Raw genomic sequence first — 14,033 nt, forward strand, 5'->3', positions numbered from 1 at the left:
TTACACACAGATTTTTTTATTTTTTTTTAAATCTCACAAATTCTCTAGGGAAGCGTTTTTGGTCTATCCCATAACATAACGATAACAAAGAAGAAGAATGGATTAACTTGTTTACCTTATACAACAGATGTGGCTTCACTTGCATAATGACAGTCTTTAATGTAATATTGGTTTCCTGGAACACATCTAGTTCCTTTTCCATTTCCTTAATAACCTCGGCTTCCAATATTTCAGCTCCACACGTTTGTTTTTCAATTTTTGTATATTCTTGATTTTTCAGCCATTCTTTTACCTTGGTTAATTTATCTGGCCTTCTGAAAGAGTTAAAAACATGGCATGTCAGTAGAGACATGCATATTTAGTGTTGACAAACCTGAAATATGAAATATCACACTGTAATATCAATTTTTCATGTTTTCGAGAGGTTTGAGTTATATTTCTGAACCATATTTTGTCATGAAATGATGCAAAATGAACTGTAAAATGTGAAATATACTCTTAAACATGAAATTTAGAGTTTATTTACAGACATACAATTTTTGAAGTATGAATTATCTTGCGAGTTATGAAAATCATGGAAAATTGATTAATTCTGCTGTAAATATTTGAGATGCAAAAATTGACATCATATAGGAATAAACATAACACACTGACAACTACATAAATGTCCTATTAAAAGGGAAATGTTAATTTTGTAGTAATAAGTAGTTTATAAATCAAAGTCAGGGTCTTATTCACCCTTTTAACACCAAAATGCCATTTTATATACAACTTTTGATACAAAAATGTGCCCAGTTTTTGTACCGAAATCTTGGTCTTTTATTCATCATAAATACGTGGCTCTAGATATAAAGAAATGAGATAAATATGAAACAACCATCTGTTCCCAGATTTCACATTTTCCTACTTTATTTGTTGTTTTCTGCCACTTTTCACTAATTTGCATGAAGAATGATTATTCATGATTGGGAAAAGAGAGACGCGGTAGTATATAAATACGGAGAAACTAGTACTCACTTTTATCCGCGAAGCTGTTTTTTCTTCTTTTTCGATTAATTTCAGTGGCCACTGCCACCATCCTCGTTGGAACTTGCTGCGCTGTTGCTTGGCGTGCGTCTTTTGTTCGTAGTTCTCTGGCTGCCGTTAGGTGCGCTGCTAGGTGCGCTGTGCGTCTTGGTGCGTCGTCTGCTATTTCCGGGCGATAACTGCTGCAGTAGTGGAATCCAAGTATGGTGCGCTTGCCCGCTATCGATGTTTAGTTCGTGCGGGAAGTGCATTATGGCGTGCGTTTCCTTGATTTTGGTGTCTATGAGCGTGTGGGCAGTGTGTTTGACTCGAACTTTTTGAATTTTATGGCTATTGTATTTGATATGTCTAGCAAGACCAGTAGTGGGTTGGGCTTTTTTCGCATCTGCTAGGTGCTGTTGGATTCTTTCATTGACAGATCTGATGGACCTGCCGATGTAATGGGCTTTGCATTCACACTCTGCATCATATACACCTGGGTTGTCAAGGGGGGAGAGGAAGTACCGTTTGTGCTTGTTCAGTTTATCAGTTATTTTGGAGTTGGGTTTGTGCGCTACTTTGATGCCAAATGGGAGAAGGGCTTTGGCTATGCGGTTGGAAGTGGTGGGATGGTAGGGGAAGGCAAACCATTTATATTGGTCGCTGGGGGTTGGTTGTGGCTGGGTTGCTTGTGGATGGGTTGATTGTGGTAGGTTAGGGTGTCTGACCTGTATTTCCGCCTTACTGCACCAAGTGGAAAGTTGTGATTCAGTGTAGCCATGTTTCAGGGCTATTTCTGTGATGGTGGCTATCTCCTCTCGTAGATCCTCTTCTTTGCAAAGCCCATTACATCGGCAGGTCCATCAGATCTGTCAATGAAAGAATCCAACAGCACCTAGCAGATGCGAAAAAAGCCCAACCCACTACTGGTCTTGCTAGACATATCAAATACAATAGCCATAAAATTCAAAAAGTTCGAGTCAAACACACTGCCCACACGCTCATAGACACCAAAATCAAGGAAACGCACGCCATAATGCACTTCCCGCACGAACTAAACATCGATAGCGGGCAAGCGCACCATACTTGGATTCCACTACTGCAGCAGTTATCGCCCGGAAATAGCAGACGACGCACCAAGACGCACAGCGCACCTAGCAGCGCACCTAACGGCAGCCAGAGAACTACGAACAAAAGACGCACGCCAAGCAACAGCGCAGCAAGTTCCAACGAGGATGGTGGCAGTGGCCACTGAAATTAATCGAAAAAGAAGAAAAAACAGCTTCGCGGATAAAAGTGAGTACTAGTTTCTCCGTATTTATTAAGAATGATTAGATGAAACTGGTGAAAAGGTGCTGATAAAGAACACCCATGCTGAGAAATGTCCATGTATGCATGTTGATAGCATAGGCATGCACAGACTCTTCTTGATCACAGTTCAGTCGGGAAAGAAAAACCTCATTTCATCTTACTGTTTTAATTTAATTGAATTGATGGGTGTAATGCAGCAACATAGAGGCACCATAACGAATAAATAAATTGTCTCTGAAATGAGCTGTACTCCTTTTCTTCTAAACAATTGTGTTCATGCATTTAAGACAAAACTGTGTAGCAGCAAGAGTCTGAAGTACTTATAGTTATAACTTCTCTATCTCTGGTATTTTACAATGCATTACAGAAAACATGAAAATTGTGAGTGAAGTGAGCAAGAAAATTTTTAGATCCAAATGGTACAAATTTTTAGATCCAAAATTTTGCGAACAATAGTATTGATTTAATGTGGCACAAAAAAATCTCATGGGCTGTGTTGCTGCAGCCATGAACCTTCGGGTTTAAGAAGGCTAGGGAATTAGTTAGTTCGTTAGTTAGTTATGTAAACACCACAATTTTCGCACTTTGAATGTTGTGAAGTTTATGTAATTTATTTGACTAGTTTGTATTGGGGAATATATTTCAAAACCATACGAGAAGGGTTTCATTAGAAAATGCAACTTTATGCTAATATGCCCGTAAAGTGGTATATCAACTTGAAATAGCATATGTTATATACTCACATTCATTGCCACGGGTTACATGTGCTCCATTTTTCAACAGTGCCAATGTTATTCTCTTATTCTTGTAAGAGGAAACATTATTTTCCCAAATCTCCAGCAGTTATTACCATCTAACTTGCGAAGTGATATACCGTGTTTGTGCAGTCGCCATTTTTAAAGATTTTAAGGATCGTGGGAGAACCCTTTTGCTGCCTTTGTGAACTGAAGACGTAAAAAATCTTATCGCAGTTTCTAGTTGGAGGTGGGTCGGGAAGTGAGGACCTACTTAACCACCATGTGAGACTGGCTTAACACTAATCCACTAATATTAATCAATATTTTGAACATATTTTAATTGTTACAATTTTCAAGTATCGCTATCGGTGGGAATCAATAAGAGTATCAGTACAGGTACCAGTTCAAAGTGGTATCAGCACAGCTCTAATTGATACAGTTATTGAAAAGTTAATTAAAAATGCCATCTTTCAATGATCGGACTACATCTAAAATGACAAAAACAACTGCAATTATTATGTACTCAACAACAATAAGTTCATAATATTCCATCAACTTGCATTGTAATCTTAAACTTTAGCAGATTAGTACCTACTTACTCTTCATCAATTGGAAACACGTCACTTTCAAAGAATACATCGTTTCCTGTGTGTCTCCCAATATACTCAATAACTTCAGGAAAGTTCTGCATGTAATCCCTCACAAGTTCGACAGCTTTTTGCGAATAATACCATACTCCAAATTCTTTCCTTGTGTATCCTGGGATCTGCATTAGTGATTGAATATAAAAATAAAACCATTACATGAGGAAAAGTATTAGTTAGATAACAATAACACATTTAAAATATTTTTAAACAAATGAACCACTTTTCTGCCACTTTTGATTTTTTTTATTATTTTATTTTACTTCGCGTTTTGTGACTCTTGGCTAATTTGTGAAGATGGGGATGTGATGAAATGGATTAATGTACATTCACAAACAACCATGCCCGAGTGGAATTCGAACCCAGAACCCTTGGCATCGCAGCACGATGTGCTACCCACTCAGCCACAGGGCCCGGCTTCTGCCACTTTTGGCTGATCACGACGATGACGATGAGTGAAGATATAATGAAATTGATGAAGTAACACTCATAAAGAACCATGTTCTTTATGAACCAGAAACACACATGTTTATATCAACCTCCCTCCTCTAGTTTGCAGGGTTTTTTATAGATGTAAGTTTATAATAATAATAATAATAATAATAACAAAAACCCATTACGTAATAGCCCATGAGGGACAGTGTCCACCTACCAACTGCTGGCCTTACTCGCACATGCCTCAGCAGCAGTGGGCGATCATCCAAACAGTTACGGAGTGACGTGTGGTTAGCATGATGCACCCCCAGTCATTTTTGTAGGTTTCTGTGACCAGGTTACGATACTCATTTGTAACTCCCCAATTTTCTCATGATGGTGGTTGGCCATGGTCCCATATACTAGCCGAAATCTCAAGAAAAAGTTTCTACGCTTAACCAGGTAGAGTCTAACCTGTGCATGTCACGTAGCCGGAACCCACAGACTGCACCTTAAGCTGCATGGCCACTTAATTGGTACTGGGGCTACAATTTAACCTTCAATGGGTGGGTGGTCGATATATTGTCCACCACGTGTATTGAACTGTGAATGGGTGCCACTACTATGTGACAGCAATTAACTCATCATTTCTACAAAACTACACATGACATTTCAGTTCTGTGCTTTTCGTTAATTTGCATACGTATGAGGGAACAACATATTTGAAGATATTAATTCTATTTTTAATAAAAAATTTTGGAAAAGTAGTTTCTTTTCCAGAAAAAATAAATTTAAAACTAATGAAAATGTGGTATTATGATTGGATTTTTACTTTCCAACCCCTTATTATTTCTGATATATTTTACTGTGGCCGCGGTGGCTCAGTGAGTAACGCGTCTGACTAGCATGCTAAAGGTCCCGGATTTGATTCCCGGCTGGTTCAAATCCGGTAACTTTTCTGGCCTCGGCTCCCACCCAGCGTCGAATGACATGGGTACCTTGGGGAAGCCCTGGGGGTAAAGGTGGTCAGGGGCATGATGCTGATCACATCACCCCCACTCACGATCGGATCAAGAAAGTCTGGGGCATTACCCCCACACCCCCTATATGCCTTCATGGCGTGGTGCTAAGCACAGGGGAGCACTTCACCTTTTCTTTTTTTTACTGCGAAAATGACAAAAATGGTTACTAAGCCATTCACAAGTCCTACTTGGGTAGTTGTAAAAAATGTGTGAATGCAAATACTAAAATTGTGTAACTGATACATGGATGATTGTTTTTGTGTGTGTACTCGGCATAAAACTGGGTTAAATTGAAAATGTGAATTTTGACAAAGACAAAAGTAAGCTTAAAAATAACAGCAACCTGCATAGAAGGGAAAGGGAAATTTCAAAAAATCAAGTTGTAAACTCAGTTAAATTAAATTTTATATGTGCACTCTCTCTCTTGTATTGGAAAAATTACTTTATAATAACAAAAATACTTAAATATACATGCAAAAAATATTTACAGTTCCAGAAAAAAATACTTTTACTTACCTCTTCATTTTTCTTGTTGAATTTCAGATTCAGGCCAACATTTAATTTCAATGACGACTCATTCAAATCATTATTTGACAAATAAATTGATCCTGTTAACCGAGACAATAAATGTGATGTTATACCTAGTTTCTGTGCAGCAATATTTCCTGAAAATATAAATGAAAAAATATGTACTTTACAACTTATATTCTTCATCTGCTACTAGCTTCCAATATTAATTTAAAAACCTTTGAACAGAAAATGCAGGATAGGAAACTTAGAAAGAGATGGAAGGTATGACAATTGTGTATTTTAAGTCTGCCAGTGTTTTTTTTTTATTTTTTATATTTTATTGGTGAAATTAACAATAACTTTACCAATCTGCTATATCTATACATATACAGGGTGATTCTTATAGAACTGGCCTGACAAAATGAGTTGAAATATGAAATATACCATACAGATATTAACGTAATTTATTCGTGATGTACCTTGGATAGTGTGGTGTTGATTGTTCATTGTGATCAGAGCACGTTTTGAAAGTGTCTGCTGTTTTCAAGAAGACAAGCCTCCACCCGCGTTTGAATATACGCCATGACTCGCAGCAGTGTTTCTCTGGTGATGTTCCTGATTTCAGCTGAAATGTTGTCCTTTAAAGCTTGTAACGTATGTGGTTTGTTTGCATACACCCTGTCCTTCAGTAAGTCCCACAAGGAAAATCCAGGCTGGTAGGGTGGGGGTGGGGGACTGATGCCTGGACACTGCAAACACGTTCATACATGCACATGTGTCCTTTAACCTTGCAGCATAAGTGCACACCATTCGACTCAGCATGGCCCACAGATTATTATATCATAACTGTAAGCTGTTACATGCATCAGCTGCAGTATTATTAGCAAATTCATCAAGCCTGTTCTATAAGAATCACCCTGTATTATAATTCAGAGCAAAATCCTGTTATTTTCTTATAATTTTTATGGATAATCTCTATGCCGCAAATTTTTATAAAAATAAATGTTTAAATATACATTTATTTTTTTTACCTTGTAGTCACCTTGAAACATACATTTATTAAGGTCAATGGACTATCCAGGTTAATCAAGGACAAATCGGAATATTATATCTGATTGGTAGAATATCGATTATTATCAGTATCGGTAAATTTTATATAGGTACTTTATCTGTATCGGACAAAATTTCATATCAGTCCATCTCTAATTCATACTTTGCTACTTGTGAGTATGGACTTGAAATTGTAACTGATTTTAACAAATATAAATTTAAAATGAAGAAGTACTCAAAATGTGCAAGAAGTATTGTTTAATCCTAACAGAATCAACTGGTCCTTTAGCTGATGCTAGTGAGCAGTTTTGGAAATTTCTTCTCCTTTTGAAAACCGGCATGGTATCTTAAAATCTTAAAAATTATATCTGTCTAGAATTATTTCTAGAGTATTCATTTAAATCTTCCTGTGCTTTGTTTTCACTGTTGTCTAGATATTCATTTTTGTCTAGATATTCACAATAGTTTACTAGGTCCTTGTAGCCAGATGACTATTGTCAATATTTAGACAACCGCGAAAGCAAACCACAAGAAGATTCAAGTGAGTGTTCTTGAAGGAATTTTAAGCAGTTGAATTTTTTTTTCAGACTTTGGAATATTAATGCATTAAAAAAAATGAAATTTTGAAAACAGCTTCGGTGGTGTTAGCTGAAGGTTCTGCCAAGCCTTAAGTAACTGGGTACCGCCTGGAAATGATTTCTAGATATGTCAACTACATAAGTTCCAGAAAGGTATGTAATTTTCAACAGCTACATTAAATGTCAGATCTTGTGGCATCTGACTTTGGGTGCTCCATCTGCCAATCGTCTTCAAAGGAGTGTGCATTGTACGTGTGGCAATAGCAGTTGCAATGTGATCATACCCATCCCTAGTTTTTAGTTTTGCACAATAAAAACTAAGGATGGGACAGATTAATGGGTACTCTATTGGTATCGGCCGATATAGGCATATCGGTGTATAAGTAGAATTACCGATTATTTTACCAATCCGATATACATATCTATAAATATCTTAAAATTTAGTGCAATATTATGCCATTTTCAGGGTGGCTACAAACAAGCTGAAATGAAATTCCCTGACTTTTCCAGGTTTTCCAGGACAAAATTTACATTTTTCCCTGACAATTACAAATAAACTAAATCGATGTTTTTGCAAATGGAAATAATAAACTCATACAGATCCACGTATGGTTTTGTTAAGTACCAATATTATCTTTTATTAAATTTACTTAACTTCTCTATTCTCTATGATTTGAATTCAAACTGCAAAATAGTGAATTTGGAAAATTATTACAATTCACAAGCTAAGGGAGGATTATGGAATTTTGTCATATGCAGTAAGTTTAAAATAAAATACTTGATTATTTTTAAAGTTAAGACTAAATGAGAAAGAGTGAAGAGTGATTGATTAAGAAATACAATTTGTAATTTATCAGTCCTTATACATTTTCGGTATTATATGTTGATATTTCCACTGAGGTTTGGAACCCTCTGCTTGCAAGAACCATGAGTGCGGACTCATTTTTCAATGCATAAAGCTACTTCTCTCTTCTCTATAAAGCAAACAACTTAACTCTTGCATGTAAGTGAAACAATTGAATCGAACAAAATAAAGTGTCATATTTCCTTACATTATCAATGGGATTTCTGCTTCAGTACAGTATATCCAAGTGAAGTACTGTGAAACTGATAACATGCAGTTATACCATTAATGCTGACGAAAAGGGTATGTAGGTATTAGAAATTTAACGCAAGGAATTTATAGAATTGCATTGTATAGGTACCTGATTTACTTAAACCAACACATTAAAACAGGAACACTCTAATAATAAAAGCTTCTGAAAGTTCATATACGAGGGGCATCCTGAAAAAGCTCCAATGGTGCCTGTATGCAGCACTAGTGGCCGGAGAGCGACACACACATGCACGCAGGAAGAAGTGGCATGTAGCTGTAATCTAGTACAGTTGCAATGCAGCCGGTTTAGGACAATTCTAGTCTTTGCTGTCAGACACATATACCATGGGCATACAAAATTTAGTGCCATGCTACGACACATGCCAGAACAACGGTGGTTATTATGCCGAAAATTAGGTTAGGACTCACTGTTACTAATGCAATAAATTACAACTGATATTCTTGTTTTATTTATGCCTAATCGGTAGGGACCTTGATATTTTAATTTTTTTTTAAATTGGTGTATTTTTTTTATTTTTTACTATACGGTGTTATTTTCCCCAAAATTCACATTTTCATTTTAGCGCATTTTCTGGCAAATATCTGAAATTATTCCTTCATGGTGTTTTTAAACTACTGTTTCAAATTGTAAGTCACATGGCTTACGCGTCTTCGCGAGAGTTTGATATCTTGAAAGTTATTTTGGGAAAGTTATTTTCCATACCCCTTTATTAATTTTAATGTAAGGATTTTAGATAATGGAATTTTGGTGTGGAGTTAGGGCCCCACACTTTCTTGATCACGACTGAAGGTGGGGGTGATGTGATCAGCACCACACTCCTGGCTACCTTTATCCCTCAAAGTTTTCTCAAGGTACCAGCTTCATATGATGCTGGGTGGGCGCCGGAGCAGTTTGAATAGGTGGAAAACATCCCGGTTCTCCCCTGCAGGGGATCGACCCCGGGTCTCTCGCATAGTAGTCAGATGCCCTAACTACTGAGGTCCATTATTACTCGCCAATAGTGCGCTCTTAGCTTGGTAATTCAAAACATATCTCAAATACTGAAGATGTGGCTCCCGTGTGACGGTAGATACGCACTCGATCTCCTGTTAGAACCCTGCCACTTTGCTCTGTGATGCAAATGGTTTTGATAGAAGTTGAAAAAATTGTGGGAAATAAATTATTTAATGTGGTTGTCGGAATTATTCCACGTACGTATAACACTATAGTGGCCGCGGTGGCTCAGTCGGTAACGCGTCTGACTACCATGCTCAAGGTCCCGGGTTCGATCCCCGGCCGGTTCAAATCCGGGAACTTTTCTAAGGTTGGAAGCGGCCCCGGCGCCCACCCAGCGTCGAATAACATTGGGTACCTGGGGGAAACCCTGGGGGGTAAAGGCGGTCAGGGGCGTGATGCTGATCACATCACCCCCACTCATGACCGGATCAAGAAAGTGTGGGGCGTTACCCCCACACCCCCTATACGCCTTCATGGCGTGGTGCTATGCACAGGGGAGCACTTTACTTTTTTTTTTTTTTTTTTACGTATAACACTATAGTTTACTCTTGAGTAAAATGTTGGATAATTTGCATGTTCTATGTACACAAACATGGCCTAGAAAAGACAAGGATGTTGGATCTCATGACATTTTTCGTTCTTTTAGGACATTTCTTTAAAAAAAATCGCTAAAAACGCCAACAATTAGCATTTTTTGCCAAATTCGTATTATTTCGATATTTCGAACGGGCGAAAATGTGTCCGGACATCACTGCACATTCCTAAACATAATTTCGCAGCAATTATCATTTTTCACAGTTTTGGCGTTTGCGAAAAATTGGAAATTACTTTCTGGCCACCCCTCGTATAAATCAGTAGATGGAAAGTGAAAATTTAGCAGAGCTGGCAAAGAAGAGTCAATTCTTGAAGGAAGTGATCTGCTGTTATGAATGAATGATTCGAGTAAATATGATATTAAAATATTTACGTATTTATTATTAGTATTTTATTTCATAATATTGGACATTAACTTCACTCAGTGAGAGATTTAAGACCATCTCTCACGAGATTAAACAGACAGGACAGAGAGTGGCGTTAATTTCATTGCAATACTAGTGTTGCAGTAAATTTAAGGTTCGGAGCATGCACTTGCCAATTTTTATAACTTTCACCAATGCAGTTGTTGTTTTGTACTTTATCGTGATAGTATTCAATATATATCCCCCGTTTTGTTGGATTCTTCTTGATATCTAAGAATATTGCAATGTCATTGTAAACGTATGTTAACTTGTGCGAAACCCGTAATACGTCAGGATGATGAACGAAAACCTTCGTAAGCACTGCTACATTCAATAAGGTGAAGTGAGCCAGAAGAGTAATAAAATTCCAGCAGCATATTTGCAGTCTAAAGCTCTTCTTGTTTATGCATGCGATTTTTGTTGGATGTTGCAGTCCATGCAATTTCTGTCGCATATTGTAGTGAGATACTTTGTAGGGTGGCAATATTCGACAAAATGTATCAATGGAACATATTTGTTTCCATGTTCCTTCAGTTTGCCCAACAAAATGCCTTACTACGACGTCCGACAACTATCGGACGGCGCCACCTGCTCTTATCCCCTCCATCTGTTGACAAGTCCCCTTACTACTCCCATACGGACAAGAGAAAAATGATAATTCAATGCATTTTCCATGTAATATTTAGAGGCTTAACCTTTACTCCTCCGATGATACCAACCATATGGTATCATCAGAGTAAGGTCGTACTGGCCCGATGATACCATATGGTATCATGGTGCTGATTACGAAATGAATGTGCTTTTTGGACCTTCATACGCTTATGTTTGGGTGGAAACTCTGACACAGGTCTGGAGCAAGACTGGGAAATTCATATTGATGACCAACCTCTCCCCTCTACCCCCTCTCCGCAACATATCCATGCCACATTTCCGAACAGAGTTTCACATTTTGGCTCATTATTCAACTTGTATGGCACCCAAGAACATGAAATATGTTTCAATCTCTTTGGAAACGTCCATTCTTTGAAGAGAATACTAAGGTTTGCGCCTTTTTTCATTGAAATTCGGTAGTCGCTCCCCCAAACCCCCTTTCCTCGGTTCGGCGTTCTGAATTGTACACGGTTGCATGTTCTGATGTTTTAGATAAAAAAAAAAAACTTATCCGAAGTAGATTGCTCCCATAGTGCCCAAGTTATAACAATTTTCCTCCAAAAATGCAAATTACCTATTTTTCGTAAAAAACAGTTTCACATTTTGGCTTATTATTCAACTTGTATGGCACCCAAGAACATGAAACATGTTTCATTCTCTTGAGAAGTGTCCATTCTTTGAAAAGAATGTAGCAAACTCCAGATTTTTTTTTTCCATTGAAATTTGGGGGTCGCACCCCACCAAACCCCCCTTCCTCGGTTCGGCGTTCTGAATTGTACACGGTTGCATGCTATGATGTTTTATCTGCAAAACAAAACATATCCGAAGTAGATTGCTCCCTTAGTGCCCGAGTTATAACAATTTTCCTCCAAAATTGCAAATTACCTATTTTTCGTTAAAAAAATCACATTTTGGCTTATTATTCAACTTGTATGGCACCCAATAACATAAAACATGTTTCATTCTCTTGAGAAATGTCCATTCTTTGAAAATAATACTAAAGTTCGCACCTTCTCCCCAAAATAGCGGGAGAAGAGGGGGCAAACTAAAGATTTTTGTTTTTTCCATTGAAATTCGGGGGACGTGCCCCCAAGCCCTCCTTCTTCGATCCGGTGTTCTAAATTGTACACCGTTGCATGCGCTGATGTTTTAGCTGCAAAACAAAAGTTATCCGAAGTAGATTGCTCCCATAGTGCCCGAGTTATAACAATTTTCGTCAAAAGAGTGTTCGAAGTCAATGAAGACAAAATTCCCTGACATTTCCCTGATTTTTTTTGACACCTCAAATTCCCTGACTTTTCCCGGTTTTCCAGGTTTTCCAGGTCTGTCGCCACCCTGATTTTGTTATACTTTTTATGGATATAAACATATCTGTATTCCATGCAGCTTCTTTTCCATCGCAAAAGTTTGGTTTATCCAATAACATACATTAATTAAGATCAGTGAACCATTTCGATTTTCATATCAGTACTTTATCGGTATTGGCCAAAAATTCATAGGCCCATTCCTATTAGAAACAAATTACAATAAGCAAAGGTCCATAGACTGCTATTTCATTCCACACTCATTGGGGCCTACTTATAAAAGAGCTCTTTAGCAACCCTCACATTTACAACTCAAGGGGAGGAAAATGCTCAGAATAAATCTAGCAACACGGGGTCTCCAACTTGAGTTTGTTTCATACCAAGAGTAATGATTCACACATTGGGACATGTCGGTAAACCATGACAGAAAGGAGGAAACAAAAAACATAAGAGAACACAAACACGTTTAATACTAAAAATGAAGATTACCTATATCTCAAAAAGCTATTATACATATTCACCACCCACCTGGCATGTAATGTGTTCTATATTCATGCTGTTTCCTTTTCACACCTTCCAAGTTGGGTTCCTTTACGCTAGACACACTGATCTTCACTCTACCATTCTTAATGGGACCTTCAACGACCTGGAATTACATATTTTCTATAGCATCAAAATCAATAATAAAATATTCGAATGATGACCAAGGCAAAATTTATTGTAAAAAAATATACTGAAAATGTAACGTTTCCACACTAACAGGATCTTCTTCACACAAAGATTCACAATAAATTTTGAGGGTGGAAACATTACGTTTTTAGTGTATATTTTGTATACAATAAATTTTGCCTTGATTAGCATTTGAATGTTTTATTAACATGGAAACAATGCTTAACAGTGTTACCAATATCAGTAAGTTCTTAAACTGTCTAGTCAATACCTGCATATTATTATCATCATTTTCGTTATTATTAATTAAATGTGAGTTCTACAGGGACATTTAAATATATACGCATATATATTTACATTAATACGAGGGTCACTATTTATATTTTGAGCCTTGGCAACACTGATTGAAGTTAGGCGCGATTTGACGTTTGCACGAAATCGTCTGGCATCATTGACCATAACGTACTTCAAATGTTTTGTCAATAGCTTCATTTGTGTTGTTTATGTTGCCTTGGAGATTGCGCGACAACAATAAAATGGAATTAACTCGTGAACATATTCGTGCGATGATTTTTTATGATTTTCGACGTGGATTATCAAGACAAGAGTGCATCGATCAACTTACTTTCACATTTGGCGATGAAGCCCCATCCTTTGCCACTGTGAAACGCTGGTATAACGAATTTAATCGTGGCCGCCATTCGCTCACCGACGAGATTCGCGAAGGTCGTCCAAAATCATCAGTTGTTGTTCAAGAAAACATTGATGCTGTGCAAAACCTAATACTGCAAGATCGTCATGTGACATACTGTGAGATTGAGGCAACCATAGGCATTAGTTCCACCAGCATATATAAAATATTACATGATCATTTAGCTGTGAGAAAGCTATGTTCTCGTTGGATCCCACACAATTTGACAAAAACTCAAAAAGACGCTCGCGTCAATTGGTGCAAACAAATGCTCAATAAATACAATCGTGGTGCTTCGAAAGACGTATATAAGATTGTAACAGGTGACGAATCAT

At 37.5% G+C, this 14,033-nt stretch overlaps 1 protein-coding gene across 4 annotated transcripts in view; it reads right to left on the reverse strand.

Annotated features, from left to right (window-relative positions):
* pcm (5'-3' exoribonuclease pacman) overlaps window positions 1–14,033 on the reverse strand; it is a 137,471-nt gene that overhangs the window by 47,400 nt on the left and 76,038 nt on the right. For all 4 annotated transcript variants that reach the window (XM_083109975.1, XM_083109973.1, XM_083109974.1 and 1 more), the window contains exons 19-22: window positions 12,867–12,984; window positions 5,650–5,798; window positions 3,653–3,819; window positions 116–314 (exon numbers count right to left, since the gene is read on the reverse strand). In XM_083109975.1, the coding sequence (XP_082966101.1) occupies window positions 116–314; window positions 3,653–3,819; window positions 5,650–5,798; window positions 12,867–12,984 (633 nt within the window). The remainder of the gene's footprint in view (window positions 1–115; window positions 315–3,652; window positions 3,820–5,649; window positions 5,799–12,866; window positions 12,985–14,033) is intronic.

The sequence above is a fragment of the Lepisma saccharinum genome, chromosome 23, assembly GCF_977018435.1.
Source record: "Lepisma saccharinum chromosome 23, izLepSacc3.1, whole genome shotgun sequence".
Classification (NCBI taxonomy): domain Eukaryota; kingdom Metazoa; phylum Arthropoda; class Insecta; order Zygentoma; family Lepismatidae; genus Lepisma; species Lepisma saccharinum.